General features: G+C 37.4%; 2 protein-coding genes across 13 annotated transcripts in view; one reads left to right on the top strand and one right to left on the bottom strand.

Annotated features, from left to right (window-relative positions):
- Positions 1–20,694, bottom strand: part of CEP170 (centrosomal protein 170) — a 125,807-nt gene extending 105,113 nt beyond the window's left edge. For all 11 annotated transcript variants that reach the window (XM_053606213.1, XM_053606219.1, XM_053606214.1 and 8 more), the window contains exon 1: positions 20,246–20,694. The gene's annotated coding sequence lies outside the window, so the exon portion shown is untranslated. The remainder of the gene's footprint in view (positions 1–20,245) is intronic.
- A 568-nt stretch (positions 20,695–21,262) lies between these two features.
- Positions 21,263–22,057, top strand: part of SDCCAG8 (SHH signaling and ciliogenesis regulator SDCCAG8) — a 254,616-nt gene continuing 253,821 nt past the window's right edge. For both annotated transcript variants that reach the window (XM_053604357.1, XM_053604356.1), the window contains exon 1: positions 21,263–21,431. In XM_053604357.1, coding sequence (XP_053460332.1) covers positions 21,365–21,431 — 67 coding nt within the window. In that variant the 5' untranslated portion in view covers positions 21,263–21,364. The remainder of the gene's footprint in view (positions 21,432–22,057) is intronic.

The raw sequence follows: 22,057 nt of genomic DNA, 5'->3' as shown, positions 1-22,057 counted from the left end.
TCTCACCACTTCTGTTTAACATGGAATTAGAGGTCTCAGCCAGAGAAATGAGGCAAGAGAAAAAAATAAAGGCATCAAGATAGAGAAGGTGAAGTGAAGTTTTCTGTTTGCTGATGACATAATCTTACATACAGACAATCCTAAAGACTTTACCATAAAAAAATCAGAATTGATAAATAAATTTAAAAAAATTGCAGGATGTAAATTCACCTTACAAAAATCAGTAGCATTTTTGGTCTGAAAATAATTAACACAAATAATGATCTGAAAAAAAATTTAACAGTCAAATTTATAACAGCATTGGAAAAAAAGAAAAATTTTAGGAGTAAATTTAACCTAGGAAGTGTAATTCTTGTAGCATAAAAACTATAAAACATTGAGGAAAGAAACTGAAGATGACACAAATAAATGAAGAGGTATCTTGTATTCACGAACAGTTAACAACTGATATTCAGTGCCATCATTAACAAAAGTCCAACCTCGTTCTTCACAGAAATAGAAAAAAAAATGCTCAAATATTCATTGTGCTATGATTTAAACTACATTTTTAGCATCGATAACAATGTACTGTATGTTTCTAGCTGGTGAGCTCTTTGAAGGCAGGAAACCTCTTTTCTTCCATCCCTCTCTCTTCTATCAACACACACCTACTGAGAAGCACATCAAATCCAGGAACACTTTAAAAGACAAAATCAAAAAAATCTTACCTCAAGGAACTCCGTCCTGTAGGGAATAGTAGTCACTAAATGCCATGACAGAGATAAGCCTAAAGTGATACCAGAACAAACAGGTGGTTGCCATTACTCCAAACTAGGATGCGGACCTTTGGTACGGCTATCACTACCACTCATCCCAGAGCTGAAATACAGAGGTGGTTCTTTATCTCTTTATTCCCAAAGCTCAGTGTTTCACCTACACTGTGTGTTTAACAAGCTATTTTTAATGAATGAATAAGTAGTTTTGGAGCTTGAAGTGAGGATAACCTAAAAATCTTCAGGGGCAGGAAGTGAGATTTAATATTCTAATCTCGTTAGCAACTAAATCTAGCCATTAAATCCCCCTTTAAGTTCTCTTTATTATTCTTTATTTCCTTTTCACATTGGAAGTCAGACAGAAGCAAACCCTGACCCAGCATCACTGTTCTATTTCCATGTTCCTGGAGCTATGATTAGCCAAAAGCTAACTTTCCTGGTAGATCAGAATTCATTTCAGGATTTAATCAATTAAAATTTTAATATTTCAGCTTTATATTCTTAAATAAACAAAAATCCTCTGCAGTTGTTGAGCAGAGCACACAGCTTCACTACACTCTAGGTTTCAAATTATATATATTTTATTGCTTTTGTTTATTTATACTAAAAAGGCTTCTTCTAGTCCCATATAATTCAAGTTGAGCAATGATGACGAGAAGGTCTAAGTGATCATAATTACTACAGTGGAGTTGAGAGACAGGCATCAATAGTAAATAGTGATCCATGATGGCATCACGATGGAACTACAGTAGTATTAGCATATAACCTATAGCAAAAAACCCCAAAAACTATTTAGATTAAGTTTGAGGGGGAAAATCTATTATACAAATGATAATCACTATACGCAATTATATGCACTAAAACCTGTGTTAAGGATAGTCTATCCTTCTGCTCTGGCAATTGGCTGGCTGATTCATCACCAGATGGCTTTATAGACAATAAACCTCCTTTTACACCACAACTCCTGCTATTGCAGAGAAAGAAATAGCTGGCATCATGTTAAGGACTACCAATCCACATAGCAGACAATGTGTTCCTTTAATAAGTATATTTATCAGTTTAATAAAATATCATCTACTTATGTACCCATGTGACAACTCTTCTTTTGGTATCAGGAGGCATGAAAGAAGAACAGTGACCTCCATGGGCTTGGCCCAGTGCCTAGTTCTGTTTCCTGAATGAATAAACAGTAGAATAAAGAAGATGTGGCTTTCCTAACAAAATTAATGAAAATTTAAACAGAAGGTAAAAAGTGATAAATTTTACCTTTCAAAACTGTAATACAAACTAGCAGTAAAGATTATGAACTAAAACAAATTCAGTAAGTTACTGCATCAACTGGCATATAGGCTTCTATTACTTGATCAAGTCTTTACCCCATCACACCAGATGCCTAAAAGGTAAGTGACTGTATTTTATACAAATGTATAAATACAGGATTCCTATTTCACATTTCTCCCTAAGAAGTCCCCAACAGAAAACATCCTCAACACTGAACAGCTCTGTCTTTTGACGCTATGTATTTCTGAAAACAAAATTGAAAATTAGGATTGCATTTTAGCTAAAGACCTAGGGTCAAAGTGCAAATACATACTATAACAACTCAGGATCAAATAAGGCACAGATTATATATGTTATAAAAGCAAAACAGACGTAATTTTCTGCAATCTTTGTATTCAAAATAGGTAGCATTATTACTATGTGCCAAACATTTAAGAATGCCATATATATATATATATATATGTTTTAAAATATAAACATTCAGCAAATTTTAGAAAATGCACATAAACATTAGACACCGATTCAAAAAGAGGATTTCATTTCATGGATTACTATAAAATAAAATAATCCATTTTTCTTCATTCATAAGTATTAAGGTCAAGACACAAAAAGTTCCTAATCTCATAAAAGCAAAAATAGACAAACGGCTAAATAAATGAGCAAGACAACTTCATTGACAGTGGGAAGGAAGAAACATGAAAAAACAAAAAATTCCAGAAAATTAGGGTGGTTGCTCTTTAGGATGGGTGGTCTGGGGAAATATATTTGAGAAAGAGACGTATACTTAAAACATATTAAAAATTCAGCTCTGCAGTACAATTAACCTGGTCTGGCACAGATAATGAAATACACTCTTGGGAAAATTTATTTCAGTCCCCACCCTCATTTGTACAGTTACTCCAAAAAAATAAATCCACAGCTGTGCTTTTATTGGATACCTACCAAACACTCATTCCATGCTCATGTGAACAAACTTCATCACTGGGAAAATTTTTGCTTTCATATACTCATTATTATTTTGGAATGAAGGCTCCAAATTTTACCTTTCTCATCTCCCATACACATTATGAAGTCTTTCTTATGAATACATTATGAATTATTAAGGCAAATATGTATGGGAAAAAAACGTAATTCACAACTTAAACCTGAAAGAGCATTAAAGCTAAAAAAATTCTCATAAAAATAAGTGAAGAAAACATTCTAAATATCAAGCCAGATGTCTGATATGAGTTTACTGTATATTTTCAAAAGAAAACTTAGATTTCATGGGAAAAGCTGATTTAATAAACATTTCTTCATAAAAACCATTTTATAAAATGCTTAAAGAAAACACCTAAAAAAAAATAAGTTACACTTTTCTATAAATTAAGCATCGAAAGTTCTTGCCAAGTTTTTTCTGCCAGTTTATGAAAAATGTAAAGTCCAACTTGTTTTCTTTTGTAGAACTGTGTAAATCTTGTTAAAACATAATTTTGTGATTTATACACCAACCAATCAATTAAGACTAAGATTTGTACGTTTATGAAGGACCTCCTCTGTGCCCTTCACTGTGCTACTTACACTTGAATTCTTTCATTTAATTCCTAAAATCAAGCACCCAAAAACGTTTTTCCCTTAACAAAGCTGAAGTTAAAGGCGTATTCAAAGTCATAAATCTGTAGTATTAGTATTAAACAGGAACCATCTAGATTCAAACCTGGGTCTTCAGGTATCAAGTACTGTCCTTTTTCCACAAACCACTATCTCCTTTGTATTTTTCATAAGTATACCTTGAAAATTCCTATAGGCTCAGATTTGGCTAAACAATTTGAGCATGACCAATAAGCAATGTTTTTTTACTTAACAATATATTCTCTGGCATTCTCTTTCTGGGCAATAAATACTGATGGTTAAAGCAAAATTCAGTCTGTTTTCTTTTTTATTTTATTTTTTTCCATCAATGGAGGCTTATTAAGCCAAAGTTTGAGGATGTGCCCAGGAAAAGCACAAACCACAGAACATCTATGGCCATGTTCTCCAAAGAGTGATTTGGGGACTTCAGTTTTTAAGGAGAGAGGGCAAACAATGAAGAGGGGATGGGGTTGGCAGTGATACAAATCATTACATTCTTTTTTTTTTTTTTTTTGACATTTTAGAGCAGTTTTGGATTTATAGTAAAATTTAACAGAAAGCATGGAGAGGTCCATATACCCCTGCTCCCATATAAATATTCCACACCAGAGTGGTACATTTGTTAGAATTGCTTAAATCACTTAAAGAGAAAGACAAAATGTATAATTGTACTATTTTATAGTTATCTTCATAAATTTCTTCACTAATTCTCATTGTATTGTGTGCGTATGCGGATTCAAATTATAATCGGTGTTAGTTTTTTTCAGTCTAAAGAATTTCCTTTAGTGTTTCTTGTCATCAGCTAGCAATGAATTATTGCAGTGTTGGTGTGAGAATGTATCTATTTTGCATCTTTCTTGAAAGTTAGTTTTGCTGGATATATAAGATTTGTGGTTGACATTTCTTTTTCTTTCATCGCTTTGAACATGTCTACATTCTAGCCTACATTGTTTCTGAGGAGAGTCATCTATCCAACTTATTGTAGTTCCATGTATGTGATGAATCATTTTTTTTCATATTGCTTTCTAGATATTCTCTTTTTTGTTCTTCTTTTTAAATTAACAAACAAAATTTGTGTATGTATTTATCATGCACAACATGTTGTTGAAATATGTATACATTGTGGAATGGCTACACTGAGCTAATTAACAAGTAAGAAAATGTGGCATATATACACGATATAATATTATTCAGTCTTACTTACAAAAGAAGAGAATTCAGTCTATTTTCAATCTATCTCTTAGGTTCCTGCTTAGCCACCAACAGGGTCCAAGATTCTCTTTCTGAGAAGGCCATAAACAAGTAAGAATCAATTAGTCACTAAAACCAGAGACCAAAATCAACTGACCAATCTAGAAGAATGAGGCAATTTTCTTAAATTGGAATACAGCATGGATCAGAAATCTAGAATCTGAAAGAACAGTAATCACTGTTCACTGAACAATTATGAATCTGAAAAACTCTAAAGTCCCAGAGCACTAGCAGCAGGAAAAGAGTACATAGCTGTCTCAACAAAACAAAATTTGGAAACAGTCAACAGGAGGGAGTGACAATGGGAAGAAAGTAGTATGATATACTAAAATGTTTTTGATTTACTGTTCTTAGCTCACTGTATGATAAGAATTTCTATTTCTGCCATTTCTCTGCAATTAATTTTAGCTTATCAATAACTTATTATGCCCTTTAAAAATGGTTTCTAGTCAATGTCTTTTTTCTTATCTTTTTTTTTTTTTAATTTTTAAAATTTTTTTCTTTTTAGTTGCCAGGACTAGAGTTCAGTGGCATCATCAATGCTCACTGCAACCTCCAATTCCTGAGCTCAGGAAATACTCCTGCCTCTGCCTCTCCAGTAGCTGGGAACTACAGGTGCGCACTACCATGCCTGGCTAATTTTATTTTATTTTTTGTAGAAACAGACTCTTCCAATGTTGCTCGGGCTACTCTTGAATTCTTGGATTCAAGCAATCGGCCCACCTTGGCCTCCTAAAGAGTTAGAATTATAGTTGTGAGCCACCATGCCCAGCCAATATCTTTTTTAATTCATCATACCTTAACTATTTGGGAGGTGGGTATAAATCATGTCTATTACCATATCAGTGTAACACATGAAAACTGAATTAAAACTTTAAAGTGTAGAATAATTGACAAGTCTAAGAGTATGTTTTAAGTAAGAATGTACTTTAGGAATACATCTTTAAAATGTTTTACTGTGTAATATCAAGTTGCTAATTATTAGCCTAAATATACAATTTTTCTTCTTACCTTCATATTAAATTATAATGCTTATCTCTACACTAGCACTGTACAATAGACTGGTATGAAAGAAATGTTCTATATCTACGCTGTCTAATACATTAGCCACCAGACATTTGTCAATTACTGAGCACTTGAAATACAGCAAATGCAACTGAAGAGATTAATTTTGATTTTAATTAATTTAAATGTACATATTCCCACGTACCTAGTGCCTACTCTAGCTAGTTCAGCTTTCAACAAACAGAAATTAAGTGAATATGTACATAAAGAATGACTTTTGTTAAATACCATAGAACCTCCATAGCTGATCACCTCCCTACACTGACTACCTGCTTAAGTTGACCTATTTTCATAGACTAGACATGCACATGTATGTATTAGCACAGTAAGCCATTTTCATATGTTGACCAGTTTATTACAGTCCCTTGGGTGGTCAACTTATAGAGGTTCTACTGTACTTCATATCTAGAATATATATACATGCAGAATAAGCCTATAAAATAATTTATGTTGAAAAAAATTCTGATTTAATCAAAAGAACATAAAGAGATTTATATTTTCACTTATAAAGACATCATTATGGGTTTCACATAAACTAGTAAATAACCATTTCAAATGTTACTAAATCTGTAAGTCTGTTCTTTCACATACTATAATTCTTTAGGGTCCATGCTTAAAGGGAGTAGGTTCATCATTACCAGAATGCCATGAGATATGTAACAGAGTTCACTGGAAGTATTTCGTGGTGTGATTACATCTCAGAAGGTGAAGTACAGAAATTGTGTTAAAGAAGGAATCTATCTCCAGGCATAGCAAGGCTAAAGAATATTGGCATATTATCTTATTTGGAGAAAAGCTTCTGCAATTTTGAAGACAAAAAGCAGCTAAACTAGATAAAATATTATTGGTACTAATAGCTAACACACAGAAGCATTGGAAATCCTTAAGGCAGATACATTTTTAAAAGTAATTTTGAACACTGTATTTGAATCTTGTCATACAGTAAACTTAACCATTTAGAGTGCAATGTGTGTATGTGTGTGTATATAATCTATACCAAATAAAAACTTAAATAATCAGAAGGTAATTTTCTAATTGTCCGTATTTCAGAAAATTTGAATTTCTGAAGTGAAATAATCTTTGTATTTTGAACTATGGTCCTAATAGTTCATGGTCAAAAATGTCCTCCTAATTGATAAATGTGGTCTCTAATATTCCCATCTTATATTACCTCTCATTATCGTTTATCATTCTTGCCTTCTAGAAATATCAATTCCCTTTCCTCTCACTTCTGTGGCCATTCCTCATTCTCTTTCAAAATGTCTCCTTTTTCTTTAAATTCTGTTTTTAAGGGGGTTACTTTCCTATACATGATCCCTTTGGGACTTCTTTGAGGGCACTGGGCTTCTAATATTGCTTATTACATTTAAAGTTACACATATAAATTTCAAGTCAAAACCTCTGTTATAAGAGCCAGACCATATCTCTAATTGTTTACAGTTCAATGCTCCCTTACAGTCCTCAGATTAATTTAAAAAATTTCAACCCTTTCTTCAAACAAAATGTGCCTTTTCCCCTGTTTTGTCTTAGTGAATAGCATCAACAACTACCCAGATTCTCTCTCTCTTTTTCTCATTCTTCCTTTAAATAATTCATTATGTTCCTTGATGCCATCTTCTTGGAACTTACCCATTAATTGCATTAGCAATTCCCAACAAAATACTGCAGAACTTTTTCCTGAATCCCTTTCTTTTAGTTTCCTACTCTCCAACTCCTTTCTCTATCCTGGTATCAAAATTAGCTTTATTTATAAAAGTAAATCTAAGAATTTTACTCCCCAATATTTAACAGCTTCTGGGAGAGTTCAAGATTGAATTCAAACTCCTCACAATTTGTTTTTTGTTTGCTTTTAAAGACAAAGTCTCACTTCACCACTCAGTGTAGAGTGCAGTGGCATGATCAACCATGGCTCACTGCAGCCTCAAAGTCCTGGCTTCAGAGTAGCTATGATTACAGGTATGTGCCATCACACCCAGCTAATTTTTAAATTTTTTGTAGAGACAGCATCTTGCTATGTTGTCCAGGCTGTTCTCGTATTCCTGACCTCAAGCAATCCTCCCACCTCAGCTTCCTAAACAGCTAGGATTACAAGTGTGAGCGGCAAACAGCTAGGATTACAGGTGTGAGCTGCTGTGCCAGGACCAAACACCTCAGTTTTGAATAAGTCTTGCTGTCTCTCTAGCCATTATTCCGTCCCATCCTTGCATTGTGTTCAACTGAATTAGAAATTACAGATTCTACACTGTTCTAAGACTTTTCATTTTTAACTCCTCAGCAATTACTTCCTTTGGAACGTCTCCCATGAAATTCCCAGCCTACCAATTTTGATCATCTATCTTGCCCTTTGTATATATCTATAGCAACTTCTAAAATTCTTTGTACAATATTTCGTTTTTCATGTGTCTGTTTTCCCCAATAAACTGAGTTGCTTGAGTAAAGTGACCATGACTTAATAATCCTTACTTTCTCTGTTCCTTATTCAATGCCTGAAACTTTAGCAAATGTTTGGTATACATTATTAGTAGTTATCTACAGCACTATCCAAAAATTTTTTTGTTAAGTTTCATCCTCAGGAGGCCAGTGGTCACGTTAGAAATCTGATTTACAAAATTGGCCAGGCCTGGTGGTTAACTCCTATAATCCCAGCACTTTGAGAGGGTGAGGTGGGAGGACTGCTTGAGGCCAGGGGTTAGAGACCAGCCTGGATAACAATAAGACACTGTCTCTACAAAACAAAAAAACACCTAGAATTTTCTATTGTATTTCTATAAAAACAATCCATTTAAGAAAACAGAAATCACACTGAAATTGCAATAAACAATCCCTGTGATCAGTTTCAATGACTAACTTCATCTTACCACTTTTAAAATTTAAGCCTTGGTCACCGTGACTGCTCTGTCTTCCATTTTGTTTTCTTTTTCTTTCTTTTTTTTTTTTTTTTTGTAGAGACAGAGTCTCACTTTACTGCCTTCAGTAACAGGATTCACAGCAACCTCCAGCTCTTGGGCTTCCGCGATTCTCCTGCCTCAGCCTCCTGAGCAGCTGGGACTAGAGGTGCCTGCCACAACGCCCGGCTACTTTTTGATTGCAGGTCAGCCGGGGCTCGGTTTGAAGCCGCCACCCTCGGTATATGGGGCCGGCGCCCTACTCACTGAGCCACAGGCGCCACCCCCATTTTGTTTTCTAAGAGCAAGACTCTTGGTTAAGGAGAGTACCTTAGCTAAGGGTTGTCAGAACTAGCTACATATTAGAATCACTTGTGGAGATTTTTTTATTTACACACACAATAACGATACACTTTTTTTTTTGAGACAGAGTCTCACTTTGTCACCCTCAGTAGATAGTTGTGGCATCACAGCTCACAGCAACCTAAAGCTCTTGGACTTAAGCAATTCTCTTGCCTCAGCCTCCTAATCAGCTGGGACTACAGGCGACTGGCACAACGCCCGGCTATTTTCAGAGACCAGGTCTCACTCTGGCTCAGGCTTGTCTCGAACCTGTGAGCTCAGGCAATCCACCCACCTCAGCCTCCCAAGTGCTGGGGTTACAGGCGTGATCCACGGCTCTGGCCCTAAATATATATTTTTATATGTATACTATAACACTGTCCAAGCTTCATACCTGAAGGCTTGCATTAAATCACAACATCTGCAGTGAGGCATGAGTATTTACATTTTTAAAAAATCTGCAGTAGATTCTAATGTGCACAGAGTAAGAAGCACTAACTTAAACAGTAAGATGCTTAAAATTCCCTTTTTACATTGTGAATAACAAAGTTCAAAGTTTTAAAAAGGTCCAAATGAACAAAAAATTGCAAAAGGTAAAACTTAATTTGTGTTAAGAGGAAGCCTCTGAACGTAAAATTAAAAGAAAGTTCACGCAGAAGCACAACTTCTTAAGTGAATTATTTAGAATTATTAAGGGATATGAGTATCTGAATCACAGATCCAGTTTAGATTAAATATTGCAAACTACAGGCATGCTCCACACTAAGATTACAAAACCAGAATGTGCAAAATAGAAAAAGCAGGTACTAGTTTAATCACCTTATAAAACAATGTTAGCAACATCCCTTCCTTTACAGAAATGTCATTATGACTGAATGACTGGTTTGTGCATTGAACACATGGTAAGAATGCCCCACTCCAAAATACTTAATGTGAACTGAATTTGTGGTTAAAATGTAACATAAAGGTATTTTTAGAAGATAGAGGGAGGTAATGACATCAGAGCTATAAAGAGGTTACCTTAACTATACCACAAAAATGTGTCTTTTCTAATCCTAATGGACCTCTGTAGCTTGGACTGGATGGGGTGACTACACAGGAGGGCGGGGGGCTTTGACTGTGAAGATTAAAGAGAACAAAACAGAAAAGATACTAGGGCACCCTGTGCTGATTTAAAATGCACAGACAGGAGGAGACTACAAACTGGGCCCAAGAACAAGAGAGAAAGGAAAGAACAACATAGACATTAGAAACCTTAGTGACAAAAAACAGACACCTGAGAAATAGATGAAAGAAATGGTTGTCAAGACGGCATTCTTTGATGAAATATTCCTATCCTTCATCTTATTATATTTGCGAGGCAGGAGGTATCAACTTGAAATTTATCTAATACCCACAAGCAAAAAGGTGCCAGATTCTATTAATGTAATATTCTAAATGTTATTCACAATAATCACAAGACTTGCTTCTTTTAGACACCAAACAGCCCCACCCTCTTGACCTCAGGTTATCTTCCTCAAAGTTCTACATTATACTTCCTCAAAGTTCATGTTTCACTTAATTATATCCTATTTGTTCCTATTTCTTCAATTTATAAATTGTGAATTCTCTATAATTTGTTATGTACCACTTAAAATCATAGGGTCAAACCATGTTTTCTCACTTCAAACAAGAGTTCTGATCTTATTAAATAGTCCAACATACAATTCCTCACACAAGTGAAGGTATAGAAGAGTGGAAAGGCAGTGAGATAGATACAAAATTTAGAACAAATATTGCACTCCTGGATTTACTGCTAAAGGGAACGGCAGAACCTACAGATTAAGAGAAATAGGCTATTTTCCGAAAATAGCTCTTTAGCTTAAACAAAAAACAAAACCCTCAATTTACTATTCTTCTTTTAAAGTAGACATATGCATACTTAAGAAAATGCCCTCTCTCTCCAAAGGTATATATAGCTCAACATCATTGGTATCAATTTTGTCATTTAGCTATTTACAGACGCACTGAGTTGACCAATACTACAGGAATAGGAACCAGTACATTTCACTTTCTGACTGTTGTTTATTTTTTTGTTTTTCTTTGAGACACAGTCTCACTATATTACCCTCAGTAGAGTGCCAAGGCATCACAGCTCACAGCAACCTCAAACTTCTGGGCTTTAAGCAATTCTCTTGCCTCAGCCTCTCAAGTAGCTGGGACTACAGGCGCCCACCACGACACTCGGCCATTTTTTTTGTTGCAATTGTCATTGTTGGTTAGCTGGCCTGGGCTGGGTTCGAACCCGCCAGCCTCGGTGTATGTATGTGGCTGGTGCTGTAACCACTGTGCTACAGGCGCAGAGACCTGAAAATGTTCTTGCCATTACTGATAAGAGAAACTTAAATAAGGTTCTTTGACAAGTTGGCAATTTTTTTTAAAAGATGTAATAATATTCAGCATTGATGAACGGTTGAAGAAACACAATTTCGTAGATGAGTAGCAAAACTATGAAACTGGTAATACATTGGGGAGGTGAGTATTTCATTTAAAAAAAAAATCAGAAAAGTCTTTAGAACTCTGGATTGTTATCTTTGACACAACTGATTTTTTGAAATCAAAGAAAAATACTGATTTGCACATAAATTCAGAGTTAGAAATGTCCATTGCAGTGTTTACGATTTTAAAAACACTCTTAATCCATAAATTGTTTGTAAATAAATTACAAGTTTGATGAGATATATTCCTATACCACTAAAAATCAGAGAGGGAAAGTTTAGCTTCATAATAAAATGTTACTTATAGTTAAACCAGGACAGACAATAATGTTACAGTGGTATTACTAGCTAAGGAGATCATGAGAGTGAGTTTTGCTTGACTCAATAATATTTTCTAATTTTTCTGCGATATACAAGGATTAGTTTTGTAATATGAAAAAAATTACATGGTATTAAAAAATAAAGTGGCTTCTAACTTGCAATGTATTATTTACCCATAAGTATTTATTAACAATAGCAAATAATATTTGTCTCAAGATACCTATATATTTTGAAGTTATAGCTTCAAGAGCTTTTTTTTTCTTTATTGGAGAAAGTCTCACTTTGTTGCCCTTGGTAGCGCACCATGGCGTCACAGCTCACAGCAACCTCAGACTCTTGGGTTCAAGTGATCCCTCTGCCTCAGCCTCCTGAATAGCTGGGACTACAGGTCCCTGCCACAACGGCTGGCTGGTTTTTCTATTTGTTTTAGTAGAGATAGGGTCTTGTTCTTGCTCAGGCTGGTCTTGAACTCCTGAGCTCAAGCAATCTGCCCTCCTTGGCCCCCCATTGTGCTAGAATTTCAGGCATGAGCCACCACACCCAGTCTCGCTTCAAAAAGTTTATCACAGTAAATCTCTATCTGCAATGTTCCTTTTTCACCACACTAAGTATTCTACACTTCACCCCTGTATCAACATTTAGGTTCACTTCCCCTATTCTCCTGTTTCCTTCAGTCAGTTTCTAGCTGGTTTCCTGAAGTTCAAAACCTCTAAGCAGTCCCTACATTCTGAATTTGCACTTTTCCTTATTCCATAGAACATGTGACAAACCTTCATCTAGTAGACACCTTCCAGGAAAAAGTTATAAGAGGACAGTGTTCCCTGCTGGTGTGGGAAATAAGTAAGTGGGACTATTGATTTGCTTACTTCCTCTACCTAAACTCTTACTATTTAGACATTCTGCTTGGAATTAAGGAGTAAGTTTAGGATTGGAAAAAGCTATTATCTCAAATTCTGGTTGTTCTTTTCCTCTTCCTAGCATCAAACCCTTTTCTCTATCTCCAAGAATATTATAAAATGATGGATGGAATGCAAGCAAAAATTATTCCTACAGAGTCTGAAAAAATAAGTATTTTTTTGTCACCTGAGCCAATATATATTTTCTTTAAAAAAAAAATCTAAAATTATTGAGTTGGGACCACACATGGGGCAAAAAGAGCAGGAGATCCCCCACCTGCCAATTATACATACTCCCGTTTGTTTTCTACTCCTATCTCATTTGGTCATCACAACAATCATCTTAGGTAGCTGGGCTATCTCTAGCTTCCTGATCACAAGTTCTTCCCAGTGAATAGCGCTGCCCTTCCTGCTCAAACCCCGCGGTAGCTACGGCAGCAGCCATACCATTCATTCACCCAGGCAAAAGCAGTGGCCTATTTATGAGTGAAGTTTTGTTCAGGGCTTGAGATTTAGTAGTTTCCAGGGAAAAATAATTGTGAACACTCTTTTTGATAAAGAAGTATGAAGAAAAGTCTAATGAAACTTTTTTCAGAGAATTGCTTATAAGCAAAGATGAAGTAGTTAGGTGATTAAAGGTGATACACATGACTGATCACTCATCTCTAAAAATACTGTACTTTCAACGCCGGAAAGGCTATGTTAACCACTGTGATAAAAATGTGTCAAATGGTCTATGAAGCGAGTGTATGATGCCCCATGATCATATCAATGTATATAGTTATGATTTAATAAAAAAAAATACTGTACTTTCTATTTACTTGGCTCTGGGACAACTTACTCTTCTCGTTTTCTCATACCTCAATGGTCACTTCTTTTCAGTCCTCTAGATCATTTCTTTTCCTTTGTTATGCTTTTAATGTTAGAGAGTATCAGGTCTCAATCCTTAGACCTCTTCTTAATTTAATTCCCTGCTCAAGTGATCTTTTCCAGTCTACTGATCATGCTTAAAATTCAACTAACTTTGGTCCAAACCTCTCCTCTAAATTCCTGATTCAATATCCAACTGCCTACTTGTTATGTCCACTTGAATGTTTAATAGACATTTCAAACTTAACATAGCCAAACGCTTGATTTTTTAAAAACTAGCATCTGATAGTTTTCACTATCACTACCACTGTGACTCGTCCAGTCTACAAGTCTAGATTACTTCAATAATTTCTTAGCTCATCCACTCATTACCAGTCTTGCTCCCCACCATTATCACTAGTCTATTATCCATAAGATAGAATCATCATTTTAAAATATACTATCCATAAGATAGAATCATCATTTTAAAATATAACCTAATTCTTTTGTCATTTCCCTGCTAAAAATCCTCCCATGAACTCCCACAGCGCTTACTAAAATGAAGTAATAAAATCTCTATCCAACTTTGTTTCCTCTGATTCTTCCTTTGCTCACCTCCAGCCACAGTGGCCTCTTTGTGTTCCAAATTCACTTATGCCACTCCTGTCTTAAAACCTGTGCTTTCCATCCTCATACCTACTTGGCTTGCTTCCTTATCCAATCCAAATCTCTGCTAAATGTCACCTTCTCAGAAAGGATTCCCTAACCACACTAAATAGCATTTCTCAAGATGTAGAATCATGTACAAAGAGGCTATCCGTATGCCAAAGAAGAGACACAAATATAATAGAACCTCTGTAAGTTGACCACTCAAGGGACTATTCAACACACGGAGGGGTCAACATAGGGAACTAGTTCTATGGTACTGATACAATCATGTTTAGTCTGTGAAAATTAGGTCAGCTTCAGGAGGTAGTCAACTATGAAGGTTCTGCTGTATATTTATGTTTATTTGCTTATGAATAAATCCTAGTGAAACAGATTCATTAGAAGATACATAAGAAATAATAAAATACAGTAGTAACTCAATGAAGTGTGGGAAGTGGTAACTCAGTAGATAAGGTACAGGGGCAAAAGGACTATTCACATTATTTCTTCTTAAAATATTTGATTTTTTGAATCATTCGAAAGTAGTGATCATTTGAAAATAAATAAAAAATATCAGTCCTCCATCATTCACTATTCCTTTACCCTAATTTTTCTTCATAGCACCTATCCTCACTTGACTTTATATAATTATATAATTATCCATATCCTCCACCAATAGTTCTCTCCTTAATTAAAAGGAAAACAAACCATCCAAATACTTTGTATTATCTTTGTGTCACCTTCCCCCGGCCCAGCATATTTATGTAACACTTATTCTATTTATAAATTTGCATGGCTTTGTCCTCGGCTATATCCAGTACATGGCCAGGATGAAGACACACAAGGTCTAGCTTGTTAAATTTATAAATGTCAAAAAGCCAGGAAGGGATTAACTTCCCTTGGATGACAGAATCATGATTCAAAAGATCTCAAGTTTTAACTATGGCCACATTCAAGAAGATGAAATTTAATAGGAGTTAAAGGTAAAATACTGCCTCAAAACATCATCTGTGTATATAAATAGAATGGGAGAAATCTAGCTAGATATAAAAATGTGGATTTATGTTGACTAAATCAGTGGTTTCTAGACAAATTTTTCAATAAACAAAATGAGAACCAACATAAGCCTATCAACTTTTTATTGGTTAATTAAGAACTCTAAAATTAAACAACCCCCCCTTGACCAAAATCAAAAGAAACTTACCACCTACTGACACTGTCTTTTCATAAAGTCCATTTTAACATTAGAAAAGCAGAAATACAAAATCTCAAAAAATAATTCCCCAATTTACATAAATATAACTTGAACAGCCAAATAACATTTCTCTTTTTTTGTTGTTGTTTAAAACTGGAAAAGAGATTACTGTTGTTAAAGCGTTGACACAATTTTACATTTTAAACACAAGTGTGTGGCATGAAATAAGGAAAAGGATTGTTCACTACACTCTGCATTCAGGCCATAACTCACATAATTAAATACACAATTTGAACCAGAACAAAAAAAAAATAGCAAATACAAAATTGATGGAATCTTTTATAGTTGAAGGATAGTAAAATGAACCGTATCATATGAAGCTATAAATGCTATAACAATTTAGAAAGAGAAAATCTAGCAGAGACCTAATACATTGAGAGAAATCTTACTGTACCTTCTAACTAAAGATGGAACTGCAACAAATTGGAAAAACAGGAAAGCAGACCAGTTCAATTTAAGTAAGATCTTTCTATTAAACTTTTTGAAAACTAAATGGGCTTTCCTATGTTCATGAAAGGATTTGTGTAGAAGCCAAATTCAATTACATCTCAGGGATATTAGTAGTGAGTGGGTGGCTCATTGTATGAGCTGCCTTCTAAAGTTCTCTCCAAATAAACAACTTTATAAATCAAAGTAAATAGGCTGGGTGTGGTGGCTCATGCCATCTGGGAGGCCCAGATGGGTGGACTGCCTGATCTCAGGTGTTGGAGACCAGCCTGAGCCAAAGCAAGACCTCGTCTTCAAAAATAGCTGGGCTTGTGGCGGCACCTGTAGTCCTAGCTACTTGGGAGGCTGCAGCAAGAGGATTGCTTCAGCCCAAGAGTTTGAGGTTGCTGTGAGCTATGATGCCAGGGCACTGTACTGAGGGCTACAAAGTGAGATGCTGTCTAAAAAGAGAGAAAAAAAAAAGTGAGGAAATAAATAGCACCCTTTTAACTTACTAAAACAGATCAGTAGAAAGAAATTAGGCTTTCATCAAAAAGACAAAGACTCAGTTGTAAGCTCTACTACTTAGGATTATGTGACACAGAGGCAAAGTTATTCACTAACTGAGTCTCTATTATTTTTCAGTTTTAAACATGTAAAATAATACCTTAACTTAGTAGACCGTTGCACCAATTAAATACACAAAGAGCCTGGCACTTAGTAGGTGTCAACAGTTGGTAGATATTATTCATTTATCCAATAAATATCATGCGCCCAAAGGGTAATATGTGCATTTTCTATAACATTAATTATTGATATACTTAAAATGACATGGTTTCTGCTACATGTCATTTGTCTTTCAACACTAAGCACCTTGTACTTGAGATTCTTCTCCATTTTTATGCTTTGTGCAATCACTACTTGTATATATGTAATTTTTATGAGGTTTTCTTTAACCTTGCTTTTATTGGTTTCTTTCACCTTTGTTTGACATAAATTGGGCTATACCTGTAATACACATTGGCTAATACACATTGGATAAAAAATTTTTACTGTTGCACGATCATTTCAGCAACTGGATAATATGTCCAGTTTAATTAAGCACGGTAGCAGACAGATGTTTTTGTTTCTTCTCTCCCTCACAATGGCTAACTTATTGCTGTAGATGTTCTAACACTTAACTTAGAAAGAGAAATCTACCTGAAACCTAATATCCTAATACATCCTTCAAGAAATACCTGAGTAAATAAATCAAAATCCATTTTATAAAGGGTAGCTGATTAGAAATCTTGGTTATTAACAAAAGTTTCATGAATTAAAAGGTGGTCTGAGGTTTCTCTTCATTAAAAGTAAACCCATTTCTTACTGAAACAGATCCAGTCAATAATATCTACTCATCAAGTATTTTTCAGATAGTACCTAACTGCTCTTTTGTTATACCTCCAGAATACTATCTGCAACTGTACAGATATTTTTGTTGGTAATGAAATGTCATGTTGTTAGATACTTTTTAGAGTTATCACACTGTTTAATACCCCAGTGTTTAAGGTAGAGAAGAAAAAAATCAACATATATTAATTATAATAGCAACAAACATTTTTCAGGAATGGAATTTTGTTGAGTAAAAAACATGTTGACAGGAAGCTTAAATACATACAGTATTTAGTACTAGATGAATGTTATCTGATTGTTATCAGATAGAACAATAAAACTAGTTCTTTTTTTTTCAGTAGATAAGAGTGAGAAATTGATACTTGCAACAAATAAAACAAATCCCTAAGCAAAGAATTTTTAAAAAGCACCATAATATGCAGAATGTACATTAATGTTTTCAGTATAAAGTTCACTATGCCAGTGCTGAAATAGGAAACATGCTGATTATTTCCATACAAAATAACTTAGAACACAATGAAATTTTCCAGTAAAATACATTTAAATGATTAAATATAATGCCACACATTTAATTTAATTACAGATTACTTTTTAAAGTTGAAATTTAAAGGAAATAGTTAGTTATAAAGAAAACACCCATTAAAATGTGTTGTAAAATTAAAGGATTAAAATTACAATGTAACAAAAAAGCACTTTATGGCGAAATCAACCCGATAAAAAGCATTAAGTTAATATTTCTCAAGAGGTAAATTCGATTTTAAGTTGAAAATAATACAATCATTAATTGTAGCAAAATAAACACGGGTTTTTGTTATGTGAAAATTTTATTTTTAATACAGCTCATAGAGTTCATAAGACTGTTATAAAATTGAATTTCAAGAAATAATATTAAAATATGGTTACCATTAAGTAGCAGGAAAAGCATTCCAGCAGTTTGTTTTTATGAAATGCACGACGTTACCTTCCGCACCATTCCTTAAGTAGTAAGTTACTTTACAAAACTAAAGTTCCACTTCAGTAGAATTATTACTTTTACATCACAAATACAAGAACTAGATTAATACAATTGCGAGAATCAAGTTCACGGACAGTCAGGAAACCTAAAGAGCAGACACAGAAACTTTCCAAAAATTTCCACAGGGAAGGCAGACTGCGGGACACAGGAAAGACTGCTCTGCAGAATGCACCTAGTTTCATTTGGCTCTACCACCTTCCTTAGCAGGCTGGCTTGAACAGACAAGTCAGTTAAGTTTCCAAGAGTTAGTGTCTTCTGTGTCTGTCAAGTGCACTTAGACTTTTCCATTTTAAAACACCAAACTTTTACACCATCTATGTTAGGAACAACTAAAGGAACTTTTACTTTAAAAAAAAAAATAACAGCATAAAAATACAAAATGGTTTGTAACTTGCTATTCATCAATATACCATTTCCAGATTCTAATTCCCAAATCTTTGAAGAATACCCAGTTAGGGTTGTATCATGGGAAAGATCTAAATACTTTAATCATAATGTAAGTCTCCTCAGATTATTCCTTCACCAGCTCCTCCCCACCCTGCTTTATTCTCTCTTCTGCTTGTTTTAAGTAGAAATGCCAGCAACCGGATTTAGGCATTGTAAATTTCAATCAAATGCATCATCTAAAACAAGTAAAAAAAACTTGAGAAAGAGAAATATACCAGAAGCCTATTATTTTTGCTTTGATTGCTTAAAAAATAAAAACAGAAAGATGTATTCTAATCTATTCCCTTAGGAACATGAATGCATTACCCACCCAATGAAAAAACAATTCTGCTGGTTCATTTCCCTGGTACACAACAGCCCGGTTGTCAGGCCTTCCCTAGCCCAGTCTTCATCGTCACCTATTAATTTCCTATTGATTACAGTGGCAGTGCTTCGACTCCAGCAGTCATGGTCCCTGTCTTCCTTACATTCTTAAATAATAAATAAATAGAACTCTATTCAACACCACAAAACAGAGATTCTGTGACTTAGGATACCAATACGACGTCTTCCCGCCCTGTGTCAGTGTGCTGCTAATATATACATGTCTATTTTTGCCTTGCATAAAATGGAAGGGAACCACACCAAAACCCTGTTTTTGAATCTTAGGACAATGAAGCCCACAGGAAGCTACTCTCTCCTGTGCTGGGTTTACTACGGAGCCGGAGCCGGAGCCAGCGCGGGGTGCAGTCGCTTGGCAGGGTGCGTGACACCATGTCTTCCGCGCCCTAACAACGCGTCCAGAAGGCTCCTCGCCTGACCTCACCAACCGCCCCACACCCCAAAAACAATCACACAAAAGGAATCGGCGCTGGAAGCTGCTCCAATCGGAGGGCGAAAATCCCTTCTCCAGAGGCAGCGCAGCCATTCTTGCAATGCTCCACCCGCACCCCTCGCAAACTGCTGCGGCGGAGTCGCGAGGGCTGCACAAAGCCAGGAGGGAACTGAAAATGATTCAATACACTCCAGGGGAAGCGGAGGCGGCGGCAAGGGGCCCAGGACCGCCCCGGGACCGCAGGAGTAGAGTGCTGGGGGCGGCGGGTGGGGGATGGGATGGGATGGGAGGGCGGGCACCGCCAAGCCCCCAGGCCCGGGCCGGGGAGGGAGGTGGCGGCGCCGCGCGGAGCATCCGGGAAGCGCCCCCTTCGCTGCCCAGCCTTGCACCCCCGCCCCGCTGCCGGCCGCGCCTCGAGTCTCCGCCGCAAACCTAAGGAGGAAGAGGAGGACGTGGAAAAGCGGCGGCGGCGCCGGCAACGGCAGCGCCTACCCGGGCCGGCTGAGCGCATCACTTACCCCTCACCGTGGAGAGAGGGACCGGACGGAGGAGGCGGGGCGCGTCGCGTCCCGTGAGTCTCGTACGCCGTCCTTCCCCCACTCCGTTGTGCTCGTCGCCGCTGTCGTCGTCGGCGCTGCAGCTGCGATCGAGCTCCGGGCCCCTGGACTCCGCTGGGCAATAACGTTATTCCACACACGCCCCACACATAGCGGTAACGGCAAAGAGCGGCTGCCTAGTGCGCAGGCGCATAGGCGAAGGGCGAGGAGCCGGGCCCTCTCCCCTCCTCCTGCCCAGTCTCAACAGTCTCTTACCGCGCAGGCGCCAGTGACAGACAATGAAAAGGGGTTGTGCGGAGGGTCTCTCCCACACGCTTTGCCAACTGTCCACTGCGCAGGCGTGCCCCTAAAGACCAGTTCGAACAATGAAGACCCCGGCCTGGGCCGGGACCGCAGCCAGCAAGGACTACAGCTCCCAGCGGGCAGTGCGCCAACTCCCCTGCTGGGCGTGCTCGTAGTTGTAGTGGCCGTCGCCTTGACACGCTAGGCTTTTGGGTAGATTTAGACCTTCTTTTTCTTCAGGATTTATTTGACCGTTTTGACAAACTTAGGAACTGAAACAAGGCCCAGACTTTATCATGTGCGTGTCTGAGTAGCTTCAGCAATCAACTACATATTCACAAATTTCCAAGCTGTCAAGGCCTTCACTGAGCCCTTTCTGTCAACTGGGTGGTCCAGGCTGCAGAAGGATGGGATGAAGGCGGGGCTCAGCCAGCGGGGGCGGAGGAAGAGGGCGGAGCCTCCAGGCCTGTCTCTTGGCAACCGCCTCTGGCTGCCAAACGGCCGAGGCTAACGCCGGGAGCGTGGTTTCTTCTGGGAGTTGTAGTGTAGCTGGAAGGCTCTTTATGTTCTCGAGCTGGCAGGCTCTGAACCCGTGGACTACAACTCCCGTCGTCCACCAGGAGGGCCAGTATGTGGGAAGAGCCCCCCGCTCAGCTCGGTCCGGGGTTCCAAGATCCCCAGTGACAGCGGCGACAGGAAGCAGGCGGGAGCTCCCCGGGTCTTAGGCCTGTTGTTCTTGGAAGGGAGGACGCTGGACGTTTCTCTACGTAACTCCCACCTCTGGCCCAGAGTCTGTGCATGGCGAAGTCCCCAGGGAACTCTACCCTGGAGCAGATTCTGGGGCAGTACCAACGGAGTCTCCGGGGTGAGTTGCTCCGAACCTCTGGGCCTTAACCCCTAGGTACCCAGGGCCTAGTGGGCAGGGTCGGACAAGGTGCGTTTCCTAACACCTCGGTTTGGCCCCAACCAGGCTGCAGAGGAAGAAGATGGATATTGCTGAGATCTTTGAGGAAAATGGAATAGTTCGATTTTGTTTTTAAGGTTAAGCAGTGTTGTTTCCTTACATCCCCTTAGTTACCTGAACCAACTCCTGGATCTTAAGTCGGGCACCTTTCTCAACCAGCACCAGCGGAAACTCTTGGGTGGCTCTACGCCACTTTGCCAAGTTCCCATACTTTACTGTTTAATCCAATAAATTGCTAACTCACACTTTTTACACATTCAAATTATGGTGTAGTAGAACGAATGTGAGCTATAGGACCAGAATAAAAAGACACACTAGTAATTATTTTAATCACAACTACTTCTATTTATTACTATTTATTAGACTACTTATGGTGCATCCTTTAAAATTTGACTGCAATCATGACGATGTCTGTTTCACACATGGGGAAATCAGAGCTCAGAGAGGTTAAATTTCAGGGTATAACCTACACAGCGGGTTAGTGGCAGAGCCAGGCCTGTCATCATCAGCCCTGTCTGCCTTCAAAG

Source organism: Nycticebus coucang, chromosome 10, assembly GCF_027406575.1.
Source record: "Nycticebus coucang isolate mNycCou1 chromosome 10, mNycCou1.pri, whole genome shotgun sequence".
NCBI lineage: Eukaryota > Metazoa > Chordata > Mammalia > Primates > Lorisidae > Nycticebus > Nycticebus coucang.
Note: the sequence above shows the minus strand (reverse complement) of the source record. Positions and strands in the feature narration are given on the sequence as shown.